Raw genomic sequence first — 24,980 nt, forward strand, 5'->3', positions numbered from 1 at the left:
CTATGACCTCAGTGAGGCAGCTCCTCCTCCCATAATCCACCGCTCCAGGTCAGCTGATTCTCTGGCGTCTCTCCACGCTGTTTCCTGTGCTCCAGCACTACACCTCCCGGCATGCTCTGCGGCGCGTAGAGGCGTGTGCGGAGCCGCGCAGCCAATCCCATAGTCGCCTTAACCGTTGTCATCTGAGTGACGGCGGCTCCAGCCAATCAGCCAGGAAATAGCGGGAGGCTGAAAAAAATGGCGGCTGTTTGTGAGATCAGGGTGAGTATATGGAGGGGTTAATGACTCCTTATAGAGAGAGGGGGGTCTCCATGGCAACACGTCGGTCCTTCTGCGGGACCGTTGCTATGACTACATTTAGTAACTTTCTGCTCTTCAAGTTATAAGGTCATGCTGGGACTTGTAGTTCAAAACTGCATGGCGAATAGAAATGCCTGTCTACCAATGAGCTTGTCACTTACTGGCGATAATTTTGGTTCTTTACATTGCACAGCTGCAGCTTTGTTAGTGTTTCAGTTCCGCACCGTTTTCAGGATCTCTGCTTGCTGTCTAATAGTTGTCATGGTTACACACAGTTTCGTTACTTCCTAATTCATTTATTAATATTTTTTTACTCTATAGTGGTGATTTTCAAACTGTGGATCTCCAGCTGTCGCAAAACTACAACTCCCAGCATGCCCGGACAGCCGTTGGCTGTCCGGGCATGCTGGGAGTTGTAGTTTTGCGACAGCTGGAGGTCCACAGTTTAGAAACCACTGCTCTGTTCACGTCACGTGATTTTGGGGCGTAAGACGTAATCGGCTTCACTTTATTCCGCAGAGTGACGACAGCAGCGACAGTGACGTAGCGGTGGTGATGCCGCAGAGAGTGAAACGGCGGCGGATCCTGCAGGGGATCGTCCCCACCGCGGCTTCAGTCTACTCCAACAAGGTAGGATAAAGAAAAATATTGAATTTTATGGACGCAATTTCTGCCGCACAATTTGGACGCAAAACATCCGGAAAAAAAAGTCGGGGTTACACTAATAACCTCCATTATGTTCATTCTGTTTGTCCATACGATTAAAACCATACCCCAATTTATATAGGTTTTATTTCGTTTCATTTTAAAATAACATTTTATAAAGGGTCTTTTTATTTATTTATTTATTTATTTTTTGGCGTATGAGGTAAATTTTTTGCGCTGTGATCTGTACTTTTCATCTGTACGATTTTTGTTTGGATGGGACGTTTTGATGGCTTTGATTTTTTATTTATTTATTTATTTATTTATTTATTTATTTTTTTGTATATGAAGGGACCAAAAATCAGCAATTCTGGACTTTTTTTGGTCTTTATTTATTTATTTTTTTAACCTTTACGCCGCTGACCGTGTGCGGTTTTATGAATGTTATATTTTAATAGTACGGACGCTTCCACCGGTGGCGATACCACATATGTTTTATTTTTAACATTATATTTGAAAATGGGAAAAGGGGAGGGGCTTATTCACAATTAAAACTTACTTATTTTATTTACAATTTTATTTATTTATTTTTTTTTTAAGTACCAATCGGGTACTACTGCCATGTTTATTTTTAACAAAATGGGAAAAGGGAAGGGGCTTATTCACATTTTATTTTTAATTTTCTTTTACTTAAAGGGGTATTCCAGGGGGAAAAAAAAATTTCTTTATACATCAACTGGCTCCAGTAAGTTAAACAGATTTGTAAATGACTTCTATCAAAAAATCTTAATCCTTCCAATAATTAAGAGCTGCTGAAGTTGAGTTGTTGTTTTCTGTCTGGCAACAGTGCTCTCTGCTGACATCTCTGCTTGTCTCGGGAACTGCACAGAGTAGAAGAGGTTTGCTATGGGGATTTGCTTTTACTCTGGGCAGCTTCCGAGACACGTGTCATCAGAGAACACTTAGACAGAAAAGAACAACTCAACTTCAGCAGCTCATAAGTACTGAAAGGATTAAGATTTTTCAATAGAAGTAATTTTACAAATCTCAGAAAAAAGTCCAAAGTTGGCACTGCCACAGGATAAATATGGATCCATTACGCCTCACCCGGACAGAAACATGGCTGCCGAAACGATTCGCCGACTGAGCATTGCTGTATGTCCTATTCACATTAAAGCGCCCCCAACTTACCTGAAGTGCCTCCGTATCTTCTTGATTCAATTTACAAATCTGTTTAATTTTCTGGAGCCAGTTGATATATAAATTTTTTATTTTTTTCCTGGGTAACCCCTTTAAATGTTGACATTGCATACAGTAAACAATGCTGTGCCATAGCACTGATCAGTGTTATCTGCGCTCTACTTATACAGTCTGCGGAATTAGCTTGGAGGAGCAGACAGCGCGGAGGCAGGTGAATGACCTCTGGCTGTCATGCCCCCTCTCATAGACTTACATTGAGGGGGCGGGGCGTGACATCATGATGGGGGCGGGGCTATGACATCACAAGCTCCTGGCGCCAGCTCCAGCGTTCAGAGCAGTTTATTCCAAATGCTGAGCAGCAGAGTACCCCTCCTAGGATAGGCTCCGTCCACAAGTTGGGCAGTTATGGCGGCCATGTTTCTGTCCGGGTGAGGTGTAATGGATCCGTCGCTCTGTCTTGTCAGGTGAACAGTTGTCTGAAGCTGATCCCGGATAATCTCAGCGCCATGGCCCAGATGGAGGAGGAGCTACAGAAGAAGCAGGGCTGCGAAGGTAAGCGGACCCCTGAATATTGGGCATTGGGGGGGGGCGCGCGCAACAGTGGTGTCAGAGCTACAGTAGATGTAAGGGGGCAACAAGGAATCTACAATAGAGGGGAGGCGGCCAATAATCTATAGTAGTGGCCAAAAGTTTTGTTCCGGACACAAATTTTGATTTTCAGTTTGCTGCTTTTAGTGTTTTTAGATCTTTTTTTAGTCTTATGTTTCTATGGTTACAGAAGTACAATTATAATTCTATTTTATAGATTTGATTTTTTTATTTATTTAATTACTATATTTATATATACATTTTTTAAATTTAATTACTATTTTTTATATCGATTTTTATTTATTTATTTTTTTTACTATTATTCAATTACTATATTTTAGTTTTGAATCGGACACAGATTTTGTTTTTCAGTTTGCTGCTTTTAGTGTTTTTAGATCTTTTTAAGTCTTATGTTTCTATGGTGACAGAAGTACAATTATAAGAGTTTTGACAGCGCAATAGTCACCTATGATATTCTTGGGATGCTGCACACACAGTGCACTAGGGCGTCACATTCCTTTATAGATGAATCAGGCTGCTGTATACTCACAAATAACTTTGTAGTTCCTCCAGGAGTCAGACGAGCAGTCAAAAAGGCAGGGGCCCGGGGCCCGCTATGCTCTAACGATGCATCAGGTTGTGTCCGTTTTGCGTCTTGTACAGTTTTGTCAGTTTTTTTTCCAGTACCCAAAACCGTAGTCTAACACGGTTTTTGGTCCGGGTGAAAAAACGAAAAAACGTATACTTTTATATTTTTTTAACATGGGAGTCAATGAGAACCGTATGTGCGTACGGTTCCTTCCGGCTTTCACCATACGTTTTTTGACTTTGCACAGTTTTTTTTTCTTGGATTTTCAATCAAACAAGTGAAACTTTATTTATAATGGATTGCAAAGTTAAAAACTTATGTTTTTCCTTAAAAAAAAGCATGCAACCGGACATAATTTTTCAAACCGTATACGGATTCAAATTTGTACACACGTTTTGTATACAATTTAGTCCGGTTTTGAGGAATCAGTTTTTATCAAAAACCTGATACGGGAACTGTAAGCCTAAACTGTATGAAAACGAGTGTACAGTTCAAAAAAAGAAATAAAAAATATAGTAATTAAATAAAATACTAAATATGAAATAAAAATATAAAATATAAAAAATAATATAGTAGTTAATAAAATAGTAAATAAGAAATAAAAAAAATATATTAATTAAAAAATAAAATAGTAAATAATAAATAGAGATCAAAAATATAAAATAGTAATTAAATAATAAAATAGTAAATAATAAATAAAAATAAATCAAATATAAAAAATATAGTAATTAAATAGTAAATAAGAAATAAAAATCTAAAATATAAAAAATAATATAGTAATTAATAAAATAGTAAATAAGAAATAATTAAAAAATATAGTATTTAAAAAATAAAATAGTAAATAATAGAGATCAAAAATATAAAATAGTAATTAAATAATATAGTAAATAAGAAATAAAAATAAGAAATCAAATATAAAAAATATAGGAATTAAATAATAGTAAATAATAAGAAATAAAAATAAGAAAAAAAATAGAATAATTAGAATTGTGGTTTAGTAAACATAGAAAAATCGAACTAAAAGATCTAAAGCTGCAAATAAAATGTCAGTCTGAAAACTTAGACATAATTGTAATGTAAAGGGGAGGGGGTATTAATGTAATGTAAAGGGGAGGGGGTATTAATGTAATGTAAAGGGGAGGGGGTATTAATGTAATGTAAAGGGGAGGGGGGAAGAGAGTACTACATGGTGTAGGCACACTGGGGCAATAGGATTGCTCTGCTGGATGGGGCAGGAGGGAACATCTTAAGACCTAATTTTACCTCCTGTAGGGGCAAAAATAAGATCTTCCTCTGCATAGGAAAGTAAAGGTGGCCTCCTCTGTTGATGGGGGGGGGGGGGGGAGCATTCTGAGGGTCTGGCCTATTCTTTGTATGCAGCCTCTCTTCCTTCATCATGATGTACACTCACCCAAACAGTGTGCCTCCAGCTGTTGCAAAACTACAACTCCCAGCATGCCCGGACAGCCAACGGCTGTCCGGGCATTCTGGAAGATGTAGTTTTGCAACAGCTGGAGGCATCTTGGTTGGGAAACACTGTTAGTTACTGGTCCTCTTCAAGTCTCTCTCTATCTCACGTGACGTCTCTGCTTCCGCAGACCTGGAGACTGATGTCCCCGTAGAGCCGCAGCCTGTACAGAGGGTCTACGACCTGTCTGACTCTGAAGACTTAGAGAAAGAGAAGACTACTCAGAGCGAAAGGTAAAGCCGAGCACCCCGACCCCAAATCCCTCCCCTACCCCCTGACCGAACTGACTGACAGCCACTTGTTTTTACAGAATACGGGACTCTTCTCCATCTCCGCCCCCCACCCTAAAGACTCCAGCGAGGAAGAAGAGAAAGGGAATGAACCGGAAAATAAGGTAGAGTCCTCCAAGGGATGTTAGTACGGCTGGGGCCAGTAGACTGTCTGCAGGACTCGGTGGTTAAAGGGTTACTCCGTTTTTTTTATTAATCAACCGGTGCACGAACATTAAACAGATTTATAAATTACTTCTCTTTAAAAATCTTAACGCTTCTAGTACTTATTAGCTGCTGTATACTACAGAGGAAGTTCTTTTCTTTTCATTCTGACCACAGTGCTCTCTGCTGACACCTCTGTCCAGAGCAGGAGAGGTTTGCTCTGGGGATTTGCTCCTGCTCTGGACAGTTCCTGACATGGGCAGAGGTGGCAGCAGAGAGCACTGTGGTCAGAATGAAAAGAAATTTTAAAAAGCGAAAATAAACTTCCTCTGTAGTATACAGCAGCTAATAAGTACTGGAAGGGTTAAGATTTTTAAATTAGGTGCTGTATACTACAGAGGAAGTTCTTTTCTCTTTTAAATTTATTTTCATTCTGACCACAGTGCTCTCTGCTGACACCTCTGCCCATGTCAGGAACTGTCCAGAGCAGGAGCAAATCCCCATAGCAAACCTCTCCTGCTCTGGACAGTTCCTGATACGGACAGAGGTGTCAGCAGAGAGCACTGTGGTCAGACAGAGGAAATTCAAAAAGGAAAAAAACTTACTGTGGAGCATACAGCAGCTAAGTACTGGAAGGATTAAGATTTTTTTTAATAGAAGTAATTTATAAATCTTTTAAACTTTCTGGCACCAGTTGATAAAAAAAAAGTTTTCCACAGGAGTACCCCTTTAATGTAGATGGCTTCTCTTACCAGGCAGATGGAAGCGAGCCTCCAGGACCTGGGCTGCCTCCTGTCTCCGGTACATAACACTGCCGGCGATGACAATGATGTGATAGTGTTGGGGAGTAGTCCGCCGCCAGAATTGACCATCAAAGTGCGCCGGAGGGGGAAAATCTTCAGGATCAACATCCGTCCTGTGAGTAGAGACCTGCTTGGTGTTCTGCACAGTCTATGCATTACCATTATAGGGTACACAGGGGGGAGTAGTTATAGGACTACCCCCAACATCTATCATGCTGTGGTTATGCTTCCTTATGCCCATATAACACTGGGCTTTGTTGGCGGTCATACAGATTACTTACACATTGGATAGGAGATCCTTTTTAACGTGCCATCTGCTCTCAGACAGACCCGCTGCAGAAGTTGGTGGAGTCAGTGGCCTCGCGGCTGGAGGTGGCCTCTTCACAGATCTTACTGCTTCGCGGGGACGAGGAACTGGACATTAAGGAGACGCCACAATCCCTGAACCTCAGTGTGGCTGACATCATAGGTAAGATCACTATATAGATACAGAAAGATGGTGAACCGCCTTCTCCATCCCATGTGTGGGTTCTAGAGATGAGCGAACTTAGTGAATTCGATTCATCACAAACCTCTCGGCTCGGCGGTTGATGACTTTTCCTGCATAAATAAGTTCAGCTTTCAGGTGCTCCCGTGGGCTGGAAAAGGTGGATACATTCCTAAGAAAGAGTCTCCTAGGATTGTATCCACCTTTTCCAGCCCACCGGAGCACCTGAAAGCTGAACTAATTTATGCAGGAAAAGTCATCAACTGCTGAGCCGAGAAGTTCGTGACGAATCAAATTTACTGTAACTTCGCTCATCTCTAGTGGGTTCCTATCCTACGTTTGTATCGAACTTTCTCAGGTCTGTGCAGATCACTAAAAGCAAGGGCAAATATATATATATATATATATATATATATATATAAATATTATAATTATTTTATTACACTCGTGTAGGTGAAATTAGAGTCAGGACATCAGGAATTGGATGTCCATCTTGCTCGATGAAGTCAGGGGACATGTATATTCCATAACATTATTGTACTGGTAAAAAAAAAAAAGTTTACAACAGGTAATTTGAAATAGTTCGTTAAAGGGGTACTCCGCTGCTCAGCGTTTGGAACAAACTGTTCCGAACACTGCAGCCGGCGCCGGGAGCTCGTGACGTCATAACCCCGCCCCCTCCATGCAAGTCTATGGGAGGGGGCGTGACGGCCGTCACGCCCCCTCCCATAGACTTGCATGGAGGGGGTGGAACGTGACATCATGAGGGGGCGGGGCTATGACGTCACGAGCTCCCGGCGCCGGCTGCAGTGTTCGGAACAGTTTGTTCCAAACGCTGAGCAGCGGAGTACCCCTTTAATATGAGGTAATTGGATAAAAGCCCCGAGATGTATAGAAAGAGCATAAAGTGAACAACCCGTATAATCACATGAATTGTGGAGAAACGTCCGTGTATAATAGGTTAAATAAATTATCTCCACAATTCATGTGATTATACGGGTTGTTCACTTTATGCTCTTTCTATACATCTCGGGGCTTTTATCCAATTACCTCATATTAATTAACAATTTTAATTATCCCTCTGTGGTAACCTTTTTTTTTTCCTCATTCACCAATACAATTGTATTATGTCGTATACGTGTCACCTGACTTTGTCAAGCAGTATGGACATCCAGTTCCGGCCGTGTTCTGACCCCATAGTTTTTACCTACGTGTGTCTGTATGTTTTATACTTTTATTATTGGCCCTTATTTTTAATGACATTCACACTGCAGAAAGTTTGATACAAACTTGAAACGCGTTGTGATGTGCTGCTGTATGTAGTGACCCTATGAACATTTTACAAATAAAAGTGGGAGAAGTAAAACCAGTTTGGATGATTTAGATTTTGCCGGAAGATTTGTTTAATCCAGTTTTTTTGCCGGAAGATTTGTTTAATTCCATAGTGTGAACAGATCGGCCGGATCCTATATAAAAAATAATTCTCCACTGAAATTCTGTATTGTAAATGGGAGCGAAGTGGTGGGGGGGGGGGGGTCCTCATTGTGAGGTTTTACTGTATTTTTATTTATTTATTTAAACCCACAGCAGAAGGGAGAGGGGAAAAGGTTTTACTGTACTGTGAATGATTGATGGGTGTAATAGCGGTATATCCGGTCTTCTCTCCTTCCTCCAGATTGTGTACTCCACTCCTCCAGGGAGCCGGGATCTGATCAGTCCGAGGGGAAGATCTGTCTTAAAGTCCAGGGAAAGGACAAGGAGTCAAACCACAGCGTCACTATTGGGATGGTGAGAGAACCTGTACTGGAGCGTTATAAGAGGAGCGGCTGATATCAGTCACATGATGTAATATATAGAGGTTATATCAGTACTGGAGCGTTATAAGAGGATATCAGTCACATATGATGTAATATATAGAGGATATATCAGTACTGGAGCGTTATAAGAGGATGATATCAGTCACATGTGATGTAATATATAGAGATTATATCAGTACTGGAGTGTTATAAGAGGATGATATCAGTCACATATGATGTAATATATAGAGGATATATCAGTACTGGAGCGTTATAAGAGGAGCGGCTGATATCATCACATATGATGTAATATATATAGAGGTTATATCAGTACTGGAGCGTTATAAGAGGATGATATCAGTCACATATGATGTAATATATAGAGATTATATCAGTACTGGAGCGTTATAAGAGGATGATATCATCACATATGATGTAATATATAGAGGATATATCAGTACTGGAGCGTTATAAGAGGATATCAGTCACATATGATGTAATATATAGAGGATATATCAGTACTGGAGCGTTATAAGAGGATGATATCATCACATATGATGTAATATATAGAGGATATATCAGTACTGGAGCGTTATAAGAGGATGATATCAGTCACATGATGTAATATATAGAGGATATATCAGTACTGGAGCGTTATAAGAGGATGATATCAGTCACATATGATGTAATATATAGAGATTATATCAGTACTGGAGCGTTATAAGAGGATGATATCAGTCACATATGATGTAATATATAGAGATTATATCAGTACTGGAGCGTTATAAGAGGATGATATCAGTCACATATGATGTAATATATAGAGGATATATCAGTACTGGAGCGTTATAAGAGGATGATATCAGTCACATATGATGTAATATATAGAGGTTATATCAGTACTGGAGCGTTATAAGAGGATGATATCAGTCACATATGATGTAATATATAGAGGATATATCAGTACTGGAGCGATATAAGAGGATGATATCAGTCACATATGATGTAATATATAGAGATTATATCAGTACTGGAGCGTTATAAGAGGATGATATCAGTCATATATGTAATATATAGAGATTATATCAGTACTGGAGCGTTATAAGAGGATGATATCAGTCACATATGTAATATATAGAGATTATATCAGTACTGGAGCGTTATAAGAGGATGATATCAGTCACATATGATGTAATATATAGAGGATATATCAGTACTGGAGTGTTATAAGAGGATGATATCAGTCACATATGATGTAATATATAGAGGTTATATCAGTACTGGAGCGTTATAAGAGGATGATATCAGTCACATATGATGTAATATATAGAGGTTATATCAGTACTGGAGCGTTATAAGAGGAGCGGCTGATATCATCACATATGATGTAATATATAGAGGATATATCAGTACTGGAGCGATATAAGAGGATGATATCAGTCACATATGATGTAATATATAGAGATTATATCAGTACTGGAGCGTTATAAGAGGAGCGGCTGATATCATCACATATGATGTAATATATATAGAGGTTATATCAGTACTGGAGCGTTATAAGAGGATGATATCAGTCACATATGATGTAATATATAGAGGATATATCAGTACTGGAGCGTTATAAGAGGATGATATCAGTCACATATGATGTAATATATAGAGGATATATCAGTACTGGAGTGTTATAAGAGGAGCGGCTGATATCAGTCACATATTATGTAATATATAGAGATTATATCAGTACTGGAGCGTTATAAGAGGATGATATCAGTCACATATGATGTAATATATAGAGGATATATCAGTACTGGAGTGTTATAAGAGGAGCGGCTGATATCAGTCACATATGATGTAATATATAGAGGTTATATCAGTACTGGAGCGTTATAAGAGGATGATATCAGTCACATATAATGTAATATATATAGAGGTTATATCAGTACTGGAGCGTTATAAGAGGATATCAGTCACATATGATGTAATATATAGAGGATATATCAGTACTGGAGCGTTATATGAATCTCTACCCTGTAATAATTTTTGGTCTCCTGTATTACAGGATGAGCCGCTCCAGTCCCTCATGGATCAGTATCGAGCGGCCATGGGCCTCTCCAGTAGGATCTGCTTCATGTTCGAAGGGAAGAAGCTGAAGGGCCGGAATACACCCGCGGAGCTCGGCCTGGAGAGCGATGACATCATAGAAGCCTGGGTGTGACATCATAGAAGCCTGGGTGTGACATCATAGAAGCCTGGGTGTGACATCATAGAAGCCTGGGTGTGACATCATAGAAGCCTGGGTGTGACATCAGTAAAGTGTAGGTGTGAACAAGCCAGAGGGAGATCAGCAATACTTAAAATATAATAAAAGACTGAAAATGGAAAATTGTGGCTGTAACGGTGATGCCAGATTCAAGATGGCCGCTCTGCAGACTGGTTGTTGGAATCTTCCACCCGGACCCATTACCTCATAAGAGCAGTTTCCGAAATGTGTTTTATATTGGTTCTTCTACAGATAAATGGTGGGTGACCTGTATCCCGAACCCCCTCCTGGACCCTCAGCGACTCCAATCACCCTGAAGAAGTTGGATTTTTACTTTGCTTTTAGATCCCTCCTCAGCTCTATAAGACATTTTTGTGGGGTCACTATTGCCAGTATTGGGGGGTTCAGTCACAAACTGAGACCTCAGTTGTTTTTTTGCTACTTCACCTTGTGTTTTCTTAAAGATTTTCATGATTGTTTAACATTTTTTTGTAAGTAATAAAGAGCCAGGTCTGGTGCTGGTCAATGTTGGTGCCGGGGCCCCTGAGAGTCTGTCCTCACCTCATCCACCTCCCATAGGAGACATTTCCAGAACTCTGATAGAAAGATAAACAGATTTGTAAATCACTTCTATTAAAAAATCTTAATCCTTCCAGTACTTTTTATGGGCTGTATACTAAAGAGAAATCCAAAAAAGAAATGCATTTCCTCTGATGTCCTGACCACAGTGCTCTCTGCTGACCTCTGCTGTCCATTTTAGGAACTGTCCAGAGCAGGAGAAAATCCCCATAGCAAACATATGCTGCTCTGGACAATTCCTAAAATGGACAGCAGAGGTCAGCAGAGAGCACTGTGGTCAGGACATCAGAGGAAATGCATTTCTTTTTTGGATTTCCCTTTAGTATACAGCCCCTAAAAAGTAATGGAAGGATTAAGACTTTTTAATAGAAGTGATTTACAAATCTGTTTATCTTTCTGGCACCAGTTCACTTAAAAAAAAAAAGTTTTCCACGGGAGTACCCCTTTAACCGAGGTATACTAGGGCTGTACACCTATAGTTTAGGTGTTAGAAAAAATATATATTGGAAAATAATGGTAACCATAAACCTCAAGGAAAATACCAGTGTTACTGGTACATGAAGTAGAGACTGTGCTTCAATTATAAGATTTATTTATATATAAGATTAGAAGTCCTGTTGCAGGGTCCTTGTGGTAGGATTTGGCATAAAACAACTGTAAAAAGGAAATACGCACTACAGTAGTCCCTCAAGTTACAATATTAATCGGTTCTAGGACGACCATTGTATGTTGAAACCATTGTATGTTGAGACCATAACTCTATGGAAACCTGGTGATTGGTTCTGAAGCCCCAAAATGTCATTAAAAAAAAGTGAGAGTTAAAGAAAAATAAGTAGATAACTAATATAGATAAAGCAAATCCTTACATATAAAAGTAAGAAAGAGCTGCTGGGAGCTGTATATAAAGCAAATCCTTACATATAAAAGTAAGAAAGAGCTGCTGGGAGCTGTATATAAAGTAAATCCTTACATATAAAAGTAAGAAAAAAGCTGCTGGGAGCTGTAAAATCACTGTCAGGGTTTCCCAACCAGGGTGCCTCCAGCTGTTGCGAAACTATACCACCTAGCATGCCTGGATAGCCAAAGGCTGTCCCTGTATCAATACCAGGCCGGTTATACACAGGACTGATATTTCAAGTGCTGGATTATATTGTAGTAGTGTGTATTATCTTGTTACAATCGCTGTTGGAGTTATTTTTTAATTATTTTTTATTTTTTTCTATATATGGGGGTGCTGTGACAAACAGACCCCCCCCCCCTCTACCGATCTGATAGCGATGGCCTAGCTCAGAGTTTTCAGACCAGGGTGCCCACAGCTGTTGCAAAACTACAACTCCCAGCATGCCCGGGCAGTCTTCTGGGCACCTGCTTAGTATGCATGCTTACCCTCTGTATATAAGTGTTTCCCAACCAGGGTGACTCCAGCTATTGCAAAACTACAACTCCCAGCATGCCCGGACAGCCTTCGGCTGTCCGGGCATGCTGGGAGTTGTAGTTTTGCAACAACTAGAGGCACCCTGGATGGGAAACTTGAATAGTTTTACTATACTTCATTCTTATTAAAATGGTAATTTGGAAATAGAAAAACAGTGCCACCCCTGTTCTCAGGCAGTATGTAGTATTACCTGGATCTGTTCACATCCATAGAACTGAGCTGCAATACCACATGCAACCTGAGGACAGGGGGTGGTGCTGATTTTCACATTCTGGATAACGCCCTTCAGTGCTTTTCACAAAACTTTAGCACAATTTATATATTCAGCGGTGGAATAATATATCGCAATACATTCCCCAAAAAGCTATCCTTTGTCCTTAGAAATCCAATTTAAAAAAATGCCCATCTATGTATACACAACACAATGCAGATAATGAGGTTCCCAACCAATCAGCTATTTGTTTTGCACAGCTCATAGGTGCCTATAGATCAAAAACGTGTCCCAACGTGTTTCAGTATGCAAGGGTGATCATCAGGGGTATATTTGCTTTTTTTTTGTCTGGAAAATGAAGGAAATGGAGGCAGAGATCAGATCACCAATGCGGTCAAGATACTCTTCTCACCAGATATAATGTGGATGTGTTTAGCCCATGTGTGCAGCTATGGTCTTTCTAAAGGATAGAACTAGAGATGAGCGAATTTACAGTAAATTCGATTCGTCACAAACTACTCGGCTCGGCAGTTGATGACTTTTCCTGCATAAATTAGTTCAGCTTTCCGGTGCTCCCGTGGGATGGAAAAGGTGGATACAGTCCTAGGAGACTCTTTCCTAGGACAGTATCCACCTTTTCCAGCCCACCGGAGCACCGGAAAGCTGAACTAATTTATGCAGGATAAGTCATCAACTGCCGAGCCGAGAAGTTTGTGACGAATCGAATTTACTGTAAATTCGCTCATCTCTAGATAGAACTATAAATGCTTTCCAGGATTTCTCTCACCACATTGGAATCTGGTAGTTCATTAAAGGAGTTATCCAGGATTATAGAAACAGCTATTTTCTTCCAAAACAGCACCACCCCTCTCCTCAGGTTGTGTGTGGTATTGCAGCTTTGTTCCGTTGGACTCTATGGATCCAAATTGTAATACCACATGCAACCTGAGGACAGGGGTGGGGCTCTCTAAGAAGAAATCAGCTCTGATTTTCTAATCCTGGATAACCACCTCCAAGTGGACTAAGAGATTCCAATGTCGTATGTGAAGTTATGGATACTGAAAAGCATATATATCTATATCCTTTGGACACCCATAGCCATACATGTAGGACAATCATATCTGCATTATATCTGGTGAAAGGAGTATTTTAATTGCATTGATAATCTGATCTCTGCCTCAATTTCTTTGATTTTCCGCTGTAACGGGCAAATATCCCCTGATGATCGATGCATACTGAAATATGTCGGGATACATTTTTGAGATTTATAGGCATCTATGTGATGTGCTGAGTGGTTAGCTTTATTACCGGCATTATGTTATACATGAGCATTTTTAATAGGGTTTCTAGGGATATTTCTCTAGTTTCTATTGTATTATACTATTCAACGTTGAATATTATAGCCCATGGCATATGTGTTTTTGGAAACATCAGAGTACAATAAAACCATTATACTTTTAAAAAAAATTTCAGTGAATGCATGTTTCCAAAGGAGTCAACTGGACCAACCATAAAGTCCTAGGGTCCTGCCCTTAGCAAGTTTAACCCTTTAAAGGGGTACTCTGGTGGATAACTTTTTTTTTTTTTTGTTTATCAACTGGTGCCAGAAAGTTAAACAGATTTGTAAATTACTTATATTAAAAATTAATCCTTCCAGTACTACTTAGCTGCTGAATACTACAGAGGAAATTATTTTCTTTTTTGAACACAGAGCTCTCTGCTGACATCACGAGCACAGTGCTCTCTGCTGATATCTCTGTCCATTTTAGGAACTGTCCAGAGCAGCATAGGTTTTCTATGGGGGATTTTCTCCTACTCTGGACAGTTCTTAAAATGGACAGAGATGTCAGCAGAGAGCACTGTGTTCCAAAAAGAAAAGAATTTCCTCTGTTGTATTCAGCAGCTAATAAGTACTGGAAGGATTACGTTTTTTTTTTTTTTTTTTTTTTTTTTTTTTAATAGAAGTAATTTACAAATCTGTTTAACTTTCTGGCACCAGTTGATTTAAAAAAAATAAAATAAAATAAAAGTTTTCCACCGGAGTACCCCTTTAACCCCTTAAGGATGAAGGACGTAAATGTACGTCCTGGTGAGGTGGTACTTAACGCACCAGGACGTACATTTACGTCCTGTGCATAACCGCGGGCATCAGAGCGATGCCCGTGTCAAGCGCGGCTGATCCCGGCTGCTGATCGCAGCAAGGGACCCGCCGGCAATGGCCGACGCCTGCGATCTTGCGGACATCCGCCATTAACCCCTCAGGTGTCGGGATCAATACAGATCCCGGCATCTCCGGCACTGCGCGATTTCAATGAATGATCGGATCGCCCGCAGCGATGCGGGGATCCGATCATTCATAACGCCGCACGGAGGTCCCCTCACCTTCCTGCTCCCGGTGTCTGCTGCTCTGGTCTGAGATTGAGCAGACCAGAGCAGGAGATGACCGATAATACTGATCTGTTCTATGTCCTATACAAAGAACAGATTAGTATTAGCAATCATGGTATTGCTATGAATAGTCCCCTATTCAAGTGTAAAAAAAATTTTTTTTTTAAAAATGTAAAAGTAAAAAAAAAGTTAAAAATCCCCTCCCCCAATAAAAAAGTAAAATGTCCGTTTTTTCCTATTTTACCCCCAAAAAGCGTAAAAAATAAATTTTATAGACATATTTGGTATCGCCGCGTGCACAAATGTCCGAACTATTAAAATAAAATGTTAATGATCCCGTACGGTGAACGGCGTGAACGTAAAAAAAAAAAAAAAAAAAAACTCCAAAATTGCTACTTTTTTAATACATTTTATTAAAAAAAAATTATAAAAAATGTATTACGTTTTTTATATGCAAATGTGGTATCAAAAAAAAGTACAGATCATCGTGCAAAAAATGAGCCATTATACCGCCGCTTATACGGAAAAATAAAAAAGTTAGAAGTCATCAAAATAAAGGGATTATAAACGTACTCATTTGGTTAAAAAGTTTGGTTTTTTTTAAGCGCAACAATAATAGAAAAGTATGTAATAATGGGTATCATTTTAATCGTATTGACCCTCAGAATAAAGAACACACGTCATTTTTACCGTAAATTGTATGGTGTGAAACCGAAACCTGCCAAAATTAGCAAAATTGCGTTTTTCTTTTTAATTTCCCCACAAAAATAGTGGTTTTTTGGTTGCGCCATACATTTTATGATATAATGAGTTATGTCATTACAAAGGACAACTGGTCGCGCAAAAAACAAGCCCTCATACTAGTCTGTGGATGAAAATATAAAAGAGTTATGCTTTTTTGAAGGCGAGGAGGAAAAAATGAAAACGTAAAAATTAAATTGTCTGAGTCCTTAAGGGGTAAAGGGCACAGCCCATTTTTTTATTTTTCCATCCCCAGAGCCATGTAGGGGCTTGTAGCAATACATTGAATGCAATTACTGTTCTGTGCTATACACTGCTAAACTAGACCAGACCAGTGGATGGCAGTAGAGTGATGTGGAGCAGGAAAGCAGAGCTTTGGCTGCCATCTTGACTTATTACATTATGACATTATCAACGAGGGCCCAGCTGCTGATAACAACGAGCTTGTGATTATTGAAACCTCTCGGACTCACATCAACATACTTATACGTTGCATGCCTTTAAGGGGTTAAATCTCCCCCCCTTACCTACTTTTCATATAAAATAATGTAAGCAAAAATAAACATATTTGATATCCCTGCATCTGGAAAGATCTGGACCATTAAAATATAACGTGAATGAAACTGCACGGTGAATGGCGTAAATGTAAAAAATACCAGTTGTTGGTTTTTGAGCATTTTATATACCAGAAACAAAATGAATAAATGATCAAAAAGTCCCATCAAAATAAAAATGATACCTATGCTGGGACCCCCACTGATTATGTGAACAGAAGCCCCTTGTACCAGAATATACAGCAGTGCTTCCTAACGAGGGTGACTCCAGCTGTTGCAAAACTTTAATTCCCAGCATGCCTGGATAGCCTTTGGCTGTCCGGGCATGCTGGGAGTTGTAGTTCTGCAACAGCTGAAGTCACCTTGGTTGGGAAGCACTGATATACAGAGCATGCATACTCAGCCGTTGCTCATTTACTCTTGATGGAACTTCCAAATATAGTACAGAGCAATAGTCAAAGTCCATGGAGAATGAATGGAACTGCGATAAGGGATGTGCCCTGCTTAGTGTAGATGGTCAAAAACTGTGGCCCTACAGATGTTGTAAAACTTCAATTCCAAGCATGCCAGAGTTGAAGTTTTGCAACATCTGGAGGGCCACAGTCATCTCTGGGTTAATTCGAATTAATATGGGACAGCAGTTGATTCATTAAGGCTGAAAAGGTAGTTCTGCTGTAAGTGCTCCGATTGCTCGAGAAGGTTGATACATTCTCTATGGGAGCTGCCTGACAGCCTGTACAGGGTTAGGCTGCCCTACTGCTCCTGTAGGTAATGAATGAATGAAGCAGGGTCATGCATGTGTGGCACCATTGCGATGAGAGAATTAGGTTCCTGTTCTCGAGATTGTCGGGGGCCCCAGCGGTTAACCAAGCAGCTCTCCCAGAGATAATATAATATTCAAAAGCCAGGGCACCGCAATGGGCACGAACATGAGGCCTCACCTCCAGATTCTAATATTGTCTTTCTGGCCTGCGGACATTTTTCAGCTTCTTGTATCAATCCATTGCACAACTAGACAAGAAGTATGGTAAAACCGCCATAAAATGCGTAAATGCAATGTTTTGGTGAACGATCGACCGTCCTCAAGCTCCGTCTGTAAATAGAAAAAAAGGGTTAGTATGGGCTATCAAAGTCATAAGGGTAGTGAAAAAGATGATAACCTGGAATGTCAGTTTATAGAGAATAATTCTGTCAAGAGTACCGTAGTAATAATAAGGGTCACGTGATAAACTAAAAAGACATAAAACGGATTGTGTAGAGGTAATTATTCTACCACAAAATTGCAGAAGAAATGCAAAAAGTTCCAGTTCAAGCAGGGCAGCACTAACGATATATAATTTTGTATAACGTAATGGGGTGGACTGTTCAAAGTATATGGTGGCCTCCCAAATCTCCCCCGGCAGATTATGCTTGGGGAGGGAAGGGTCGGGCCTGTTTGATTTTAGCTGTATGACCCTGTTGATTTGGGATTGATAAGTCACCACCAGAGCTATCTTGCAGCGGCATAACCCTCATCTGGCTCACTCATATTGATAATGTATGGCCACCTTAAGTGGCAACTTCTGACTTGGTTGGGAAAATCTAGAAGAGAATCATGATCGATAAGGCTGGAGCTGTCCATGATAGGAACGGCAGAAAAAACAAGCTGAATCTTTTGCATCCATTGCCCCCAAAGCACTACCCCCCCCCCCCCTTCTTCACCCTGAGGCTGAAATGGGGCACAGTACTGGAACTATGGACCATCTGGCAGAGTTGCCCTCAATCGTGGTTTGCCAGAACAAAAAATGCTGCATACCACGTTCTTTTGACCTAGCATTATGGATTTGGTGAGAACCTTCTTGATCGTGTATGAGATGCTATGGGAACTGCCACATTTTTTAGCATTTTTTGGGGATCAAAATATCTTCATCCTTCGGTTTTAGTTTTCCACTTAGGACAAAACCAAATTTATCTCTAAGTAATCCAGGGATCTCCTCCTCCGTGAGTTCCTGAGTGGTCTTCACACTTCCACCTCCCTTGGTGTACTCAGTATGAATCAGCTGGCGCCCAATGTACGTCAGTCTTGCACATGGGAGCTGTAGGGAACAGAAGGATTTTTGGAAAAATATTGAGCTTGGTGATGTCTGGTGATATTCACACATCTCCCGGAAGTCATCAAATGTCCTCTCCTCTAGGGTGAACCTGAAGAGACTTCTCCAGGCTTCCTCCTCCTTCCTCTCCATAAACCACTCATCTCCTTCTACACGTAATCGATACACACCGCTGTCCTGCTCCTCTTCCCATCCATCCTCCAGGGGAATTGGCTCAATGATTCCTTCCCCAAAACCAACATCACAAAGCCATCTTCTTCCTTCTAGTTCTACTGTCAATATTATGTGGTCAAATGGTGGGCCATAAATTTTGATTATTCGGTTCTTTACCCTGGCTGCAAGCACTTTTGGGTGGTAGCCCAGTTGCTGTAGCACCCATAAGAAAAGACCATTGTTCTCATAACAGAAACCACCTCGTCGTCTTACAACAATTTTGTCGTATATCCATGAAAAGTCCAGGATAATTTTTTCCCCACTGTGTATGCTGAGACTTTCCGTGGGCACAGAGTGTACATGGTGGCGGTGTAATTCCCGCAATGCTGAGAGGGAAGGAGGTTTACAGTACGTCAAATTCACTCTCTGGAGGTAGGCCTTTATGTCCATTGTATGACAGGTATCCTATACAATTACATATCCAAGAATTATTAAAATAATACTGCCCCTATGTACAAGAATATAACTACTACAATACTGCCCCTATATACAAGAATATAACTACTATAATATTGCCCCTATATACAAGAATATAACTACTATAATACTGCTCCTATATACAAGAATATAACTACTATAATACTGCTCCTATATACAAGAATATAACTACTATAATACTGCTCCTATATACAAGAATATAACTACTATAATACTGCCCCCTATATACAAGAATATAACTACTATAATATTTCTCCTATATACAAGTATATAACTACTATAATATTTCTCCTATATACAAGTATATGACTACTATAATACTGCTCCTATATACAAGAATATAACTACTATAATATTGCCCCTATATACAAGAATATAACTACTATAATACTGCTCCTATATACAAGAATATAACTACTATAATATTGCCCCTATATACAAGAATGTAACTACTATAATACTGCTCCTATATACAAGAATATAACTACTATAATATTGCCCCTATATACAAGAATGTAACTACTATAATATTGCCCCTATATACAAGAATATAACTACTATAATACTGCTCCTATATACAAGAATATAACTACTATAATGCTGCTCCTATATACAAGAATATAACTACTATAATACTGCTCCTATATACAAGAATATAACTATTATAATACTGCCCCTATATACAAGAATATAACTACTATAATACTGCTCCTATATACAAGAATATAACTATTATAATACTGCCCCTATATACAAGAATATAACTACTATAATACTGCTCCTATATACAAGAATATAACTACTATAATACTGCTCCTATATACAAGAATATAACTACTATAATACTGCTCCTATATACAAGAATATAACTACTATAATACTACCTTCTATATACAAGAATATAACTACTATAATACTGCTCCTATATACAAGAATATAACTACTATAATACTGCTCCTATATACAAGAATATAACTACTATAATACTGCCCCCTATATACAAGAATATAACTACTATAATACTGCCCCCTATATACAAGAATATAACTACTATAATACTGCTCCTATATACAAGAATATAACTACTATAATACTGCCCCCTATATACAAGAATATAACTACTATAATACTGCTCCTATATACAAGAATATAACTACTATAATACTGCCTCCTATATACAAGAATATAACTACTATAATACTGCTCCTATATACAAGAATATAACTACTATAATACTGCCCCCTATATACAAGAATATAACTACTATAATACTGCTCCTATATACAAGAATATAACTACTAGTACTAATACAGTATGACCATATATGTTGTGTGCATTTAGGTTTGTTTCCATGTGATGTAACAAACGATTAATCACTATACAGAATACATTGTCTTCCTTGTGTTGTATTCGTCCTGTAGTCACTGACACTTCCGGCATTCCATTGTGTAATATGGGTCAGCAGAGCCCGTATGACGGGGGAGAGGGGGATACACAGGGGCTCCTCGCTGTACATAAACGCCCCCCTTGTGTCCCAGGTCACCCACCTTCCATAGTCCCTGTAAGTCGTGTAAACTTGAGGAGTAGTGATGTAATATCCGCAAAACTTCCCAGGCAGAGGTCACAGCACTGAGAGTGTTAATAAATAACTCTTAAAGGGGAAGTCCACACAATAATGTTCTTCGGACTTGTTTATGTGTGGAGTTCTTAGTTCTTGGACCACCACTGAATAAAAGGGATATACACAGGGATTTCTATTACTGGAAATCTGACTCTATGATATGTCTGTATAATACTTTAATCATCTACATCTGTGATCCCCAACCTGTGGCTCTACAGCTGCTGAAAAACTACAATTCCCAGCATGCCCGGACAGCCATACTTACTGTAGCTCTGCAGACGTCTCCATCAGCTCTTCCCTCCCACATGATGACTCAGCAATAATTTCCCAGCTCACGTGTTCACACACAGATGTCTTCTTATTCCCATATTACATTGTTTAACCAAAGTCCATATGTTCCTCCAACGCCCCCCACCGAAATGTCTAGGGGAAGTGTTCAGTGTTTGGGCCACCAGCGGTGATGCTCAATAGTGTCCTGAGGGAATGTTCAGCCAGATTGTATATTAAGGATTCTTTGGATTTTATGCAAAACTAGCTGAGTACCCGGCGTTGCCCTGTTTTTCCTTCTTAATCCTTGTTGTGGGGGAAAATCAACAGAGGAAGCTTTTGACTTCCTATCCCGACCTCCTATCCCGTCCCCCTATCTCGACCTCCTATATCGACCTCCTATCCCGTCCTCCAATCCCGTCCTCCCATCCCATCCTCCTATATAGACCTCCTATCTCGACCTCCTATCCCGACCTCCTATCCCGTCATCCTATCCAATCCTCCTATCCCGCCCTCCTATCTCGACTTCCTATCCCAACCTTCAATCCCGACCTTCAATACCGACCTCCTATCCCGAACTCCTATCCCGACCTCCTATCCCATCCTCATATCCCGTCCTCATATCCCGACCTCCTATCCCGACCTCCTTTCCCGACCTCCTATCCCGATCTCCGATCTCGACCTCCTATCCCGACCTCCTATCAGAATACCTATCCCGTCCTCATATCCCATCCTCCTATGTCGAACTCCTATCCCGACCTCCTATCAGAATACCTATCCCGTCCTCATATCCCATCCTCCTATGTCGACCTCCTATCTCGACCTCCTATCTCGACCTCCTATCCCGACCTCCTACCCCGTCCTCCTATCCCGACCTCCTATCCCGTCCTGGTATCCCGTCCTCGTATCTCGACCTCCTATCCCGACCTCCTATCCTGTTCCCCTATCCCGTCCTCCTATCTCGACCTCCTATCCCGACCTCCTATCCTGACCTCATACCCCATCCTCATATCCCGACCTGTAATATGTGTACCAGGTATTATTGAAATATCTCCAGCCGTACAGAAGTTATGTGGGAACATACATTTGCCATTGATTTGCATGGGACTTTAAACAAAAACCCCGACCCTCACAAATGGGGGTAGTTAAGGGTTAAATTAACTATCCTATATTTTAAGTGGACATATAAGTAACATGTGACCGAGTATTATCAAAATATCTCCAGCCGTTTGGAAGTTATGCAGTAACATATATTTCCCATTGACTTTTTTGGGACTTTAAACAAAAACCACGACCCTGGCCAATGGGGATGGGTCATCAATATATATATATATATATATATATATATATATATATATATATTACAATTTACAATACACAATTCTCATATTTTATGGTTTGATATGTGTAGTTCGTGCCCATCTATTAACCATGAACCCAATCTCGAGGTTCTTAGCACGATCTTACAATCTTCCTCATTTTCAGACACATGAGCTTTTATTGTCACTTTTGGAAATCATTCTGACTTCTTTCTCCTCCAGGACAAATATTACGTTCAAAGTTATAATAACTATTATAATACTGCCTCCTATGTACAAGAATATAACTACTAGAATACTGCCTCCTATGTACAAGAATATAACTACTATAATACTGCTCCTATATACAAGAATATAACTACTATAATACTGCTCCTATATACAAGAATATAACTACTATAATACTGCTCCTATATACAAGAATATAACTACTATAATACTGCTCCTATATACAAGAATATAACTACTATAATACTTCTCCTATATACAAGAATATAACTTCTATAATATTGCTCCTATATACAAGAATATTACTATTATAATACTGCTCCTATATACAAGAATATAACTACTATAATACTGCTCCTAAATACAAGAATATAACTACTATAATACTGCTCCTATATACAAGAATATAACTACTATAATACTGCTCCTATATACAAGAATATAACTACTATAATACTGCTCCTATATACAAGAATATAACTACTATAATACTGCTCCTATATACAAGAATATAATTACTATAATATTGCTCCTATATATACAAGAATATAACTACTATAATACTGCTCCTATATACAACAATATAACTACTATAATACTGCTCCTATATACAAGAATATAACTACTATAATACTGCTCCTATGTACAAGAATATAACTACTATAATACTGCCTCCTATATACAAGAATATAACTACTATAATACTGCTCTTATATACAAGAATATAACTACTATAATACTGCTCCTATATACAAGAATATAACTACTATAATACTGCTCCTATATACAAGAATATAACTACTATAATACTGCTCCTATATACAAGAATATAACTACTATAATACTGCTCCTATATACAAGAATATAACTATTATAATACTGCTCCTATAAACAAGAATATAACTACTATAATACTGCTCCTATATACAAGAATATAACTACTATAATACTGCCTCCTATATACAAGAATATAACTACTATAATACTGCTCCTATATACAATAATATAACTACTATAATACTGCCTCCTATATACAGGTATATAACTACTATAATACTGCTCCTATATACAAGAATATAACTACTATAATACTGCTCCTATATACAAGAATATATCTACTATAATACTGCTCCTATATACAAGAATATAACTACTATAATACTGCTCCTATATACAGTATATATTGTCTTCCTTGTGTTATATTTGTCCTGGAGTCACGGACATTTTCTGCATTCCAGCTCTTCCGTAGTCTATCACTCAGGTATAATATGACACTGTATGACTAGGGGGATACACATGGACGTCTAGCTATACATAAGTAAAGTCCCCCCTCGTATCCCAGGTCACCCACCTTCGAAGTTTTCCAATCGGTGTCTCTCTAGCTGCTGCAAAACGACAATTCTCACAATGCCATACTGGCTGTCCTTCCTGTAGCTCTGTAGTCTCTCCTGCAGACATCTCTCCTCTCCTTCAGCTCTTCCCTCCCACATGACACCTCAGTAATAATTTCTGGGCTCCCTCACACGAGTTCACACACAGACACAGTAATGTCTTATTTCTTCCATATTATATTGTTTTACCAAAGTCCCTACCAGAGCATCCAATTGTATCTGGGAGGGGTTCAGTGTTTGGGCCACCATCCACGATTTTTGATAGTGTCCTGAGGGAATTAACAAGTTCGGCCAGATTGTATATTAAAGGGTTACTCCGCTGCTCAGTGTTTGGAACAAACTGTTCCGAACGCTGGAGCCAGCACCGGGAGCTCATGACGTCATGCCCTGCCCCCTCAATGCAAGTCTATGGGAGGGGGCATGGCATCACGCCCCCTCCCATAGACTTGCATTGAGGGGGCGGGACATGATGGCATGATGGGGCGGGGCTATGACGTCACAAGCTCCCGGCTCCAGCGTTCGGGGCAGTTTGTTCCAAACACTGAGCAGTGGAGTACCCCTTAAAGGATTCTTTGGATGTTATACAATATTACAATTTACAATACACAATTCTCATATTTCAGTATTATTTGACGGGTGTAGTTTGTGCCCATCTATTAACCATGAACCCAATCTCGAGGTTCTTAGCAAGGTCTTACAATCGTCCTCGTTTTCAGAGGCATAAGCTAAGTTTTTGTTGTCACTTTTGGAAACCATTCTGACTTCTTTCTCTTCCAGGACAAATATTATATCCATAGTCGAGGGCACCGCGATGGGTACCAACTTGGGGCCGCTCACCTACAGATTCTAATATTGTCTTCCTGGCTTGGTGACATTTGATTTCCAGATTCCTTTATAAATTCACGGCACACCTAATTTGTAGATGAAGGTAAAGC

The 24,980-nt window shown here is 39.5% G+C and overlaps 2 protein-coding genes across 6 annotated transcripts; one reads left to right on the plus strand and one right to left on the minus strand.

Moving 5' to 3' along the window:
• Window positions 1-87: 87 nt before the first annotated feature.
• NFATC2IP (nuclear factor of activated T cells 2 interacting protein) lies at window positions 88-11,101 on the plus strand. 4 transcript variants are annotated; one of them, XM_056533437.1, is made up of 9 exons: window positions 88-261; window positions 820-930; window positions 2,610-2,697; window positions 4,921-5,023; window positions 5,101-5,184; window positions 5,980-6,142; window positions 6,352-6,496; window positions 8,190-8,302; window positions 10,370-11,101. In XM_056533437.1, the coding sequence occupies exons 1-9, from the start codon at window positions 238-240 to the stop codon at window positions 10,523-10,525; spliced, it is 987 nt and encodes a 328-aa protein (XP_056389412.1). In that variant the 5' UTR covers window positions 88-237; the 3' UTR covers window positions 10,526-11,101. The 4 variants fall into 4 exon arrangements, with proteins under 4 accessions (XP_056389412.1, XP_056389414.1, XP_056389411.1 ...); XM_056533436.1 differs by lacking the exon at window positions 88-261 and adding an exon at window positions 355-564; XM_056533438.1 differs by lacking the exon at window positions 88-261 and adding an exon at window positions 360-574.
• Window positions 11,102-16,811: 5,710 nt separating this feature from the next.
• Window positions 16,812-21,202, minus strand: LOC130284354 (arylamine N-acetyltransferase 2-like). 2 transcript variants are annotated; one of them, XM_056534627.1, is made up of 2 exons: window positions 21,106-21,202; window positions 16,812-19,186 (listed from the first exon to the last, which is right to left on the minus strand). In XM_056534627.1, the coding sequence occupies exons 1-2, from the start codon at window positions 21,145-21,147 to the stop codon at window positions 18,356-18,358; spliced, it is 873 nt and encodes a 290-aa protein (XP_056390602.1). In that variant the 5' UTR covers window positions 21,148-21,202; the 3' UTR covers window positions 16,812-18,355. The 2 variants fall into 2 exon arrangements, with proteins under 2 accessions (XP_056390602.1, XP_056390604.1); XM_056534629.1 differs by lacking the exon at window positions 21,106-21,202 and adding an exon at window positions 20,767-20,918.
• Window positions 21,203-24,980: the final 3,778 nt, after the last annotated feature.

This window comes from Hyla sarda, chromosome 8 (assembly GCF_029499605.1).
Source record: "Hyla sarda isolate aHylSar1 chromosome 8, aHylSar1.hap1, whole genome shotgun sequence".
NCBI lineage: Eukaryota > Metazoa > Chordata > Amphibia > Anura > Hylidae > Hyla > Hyla sarda.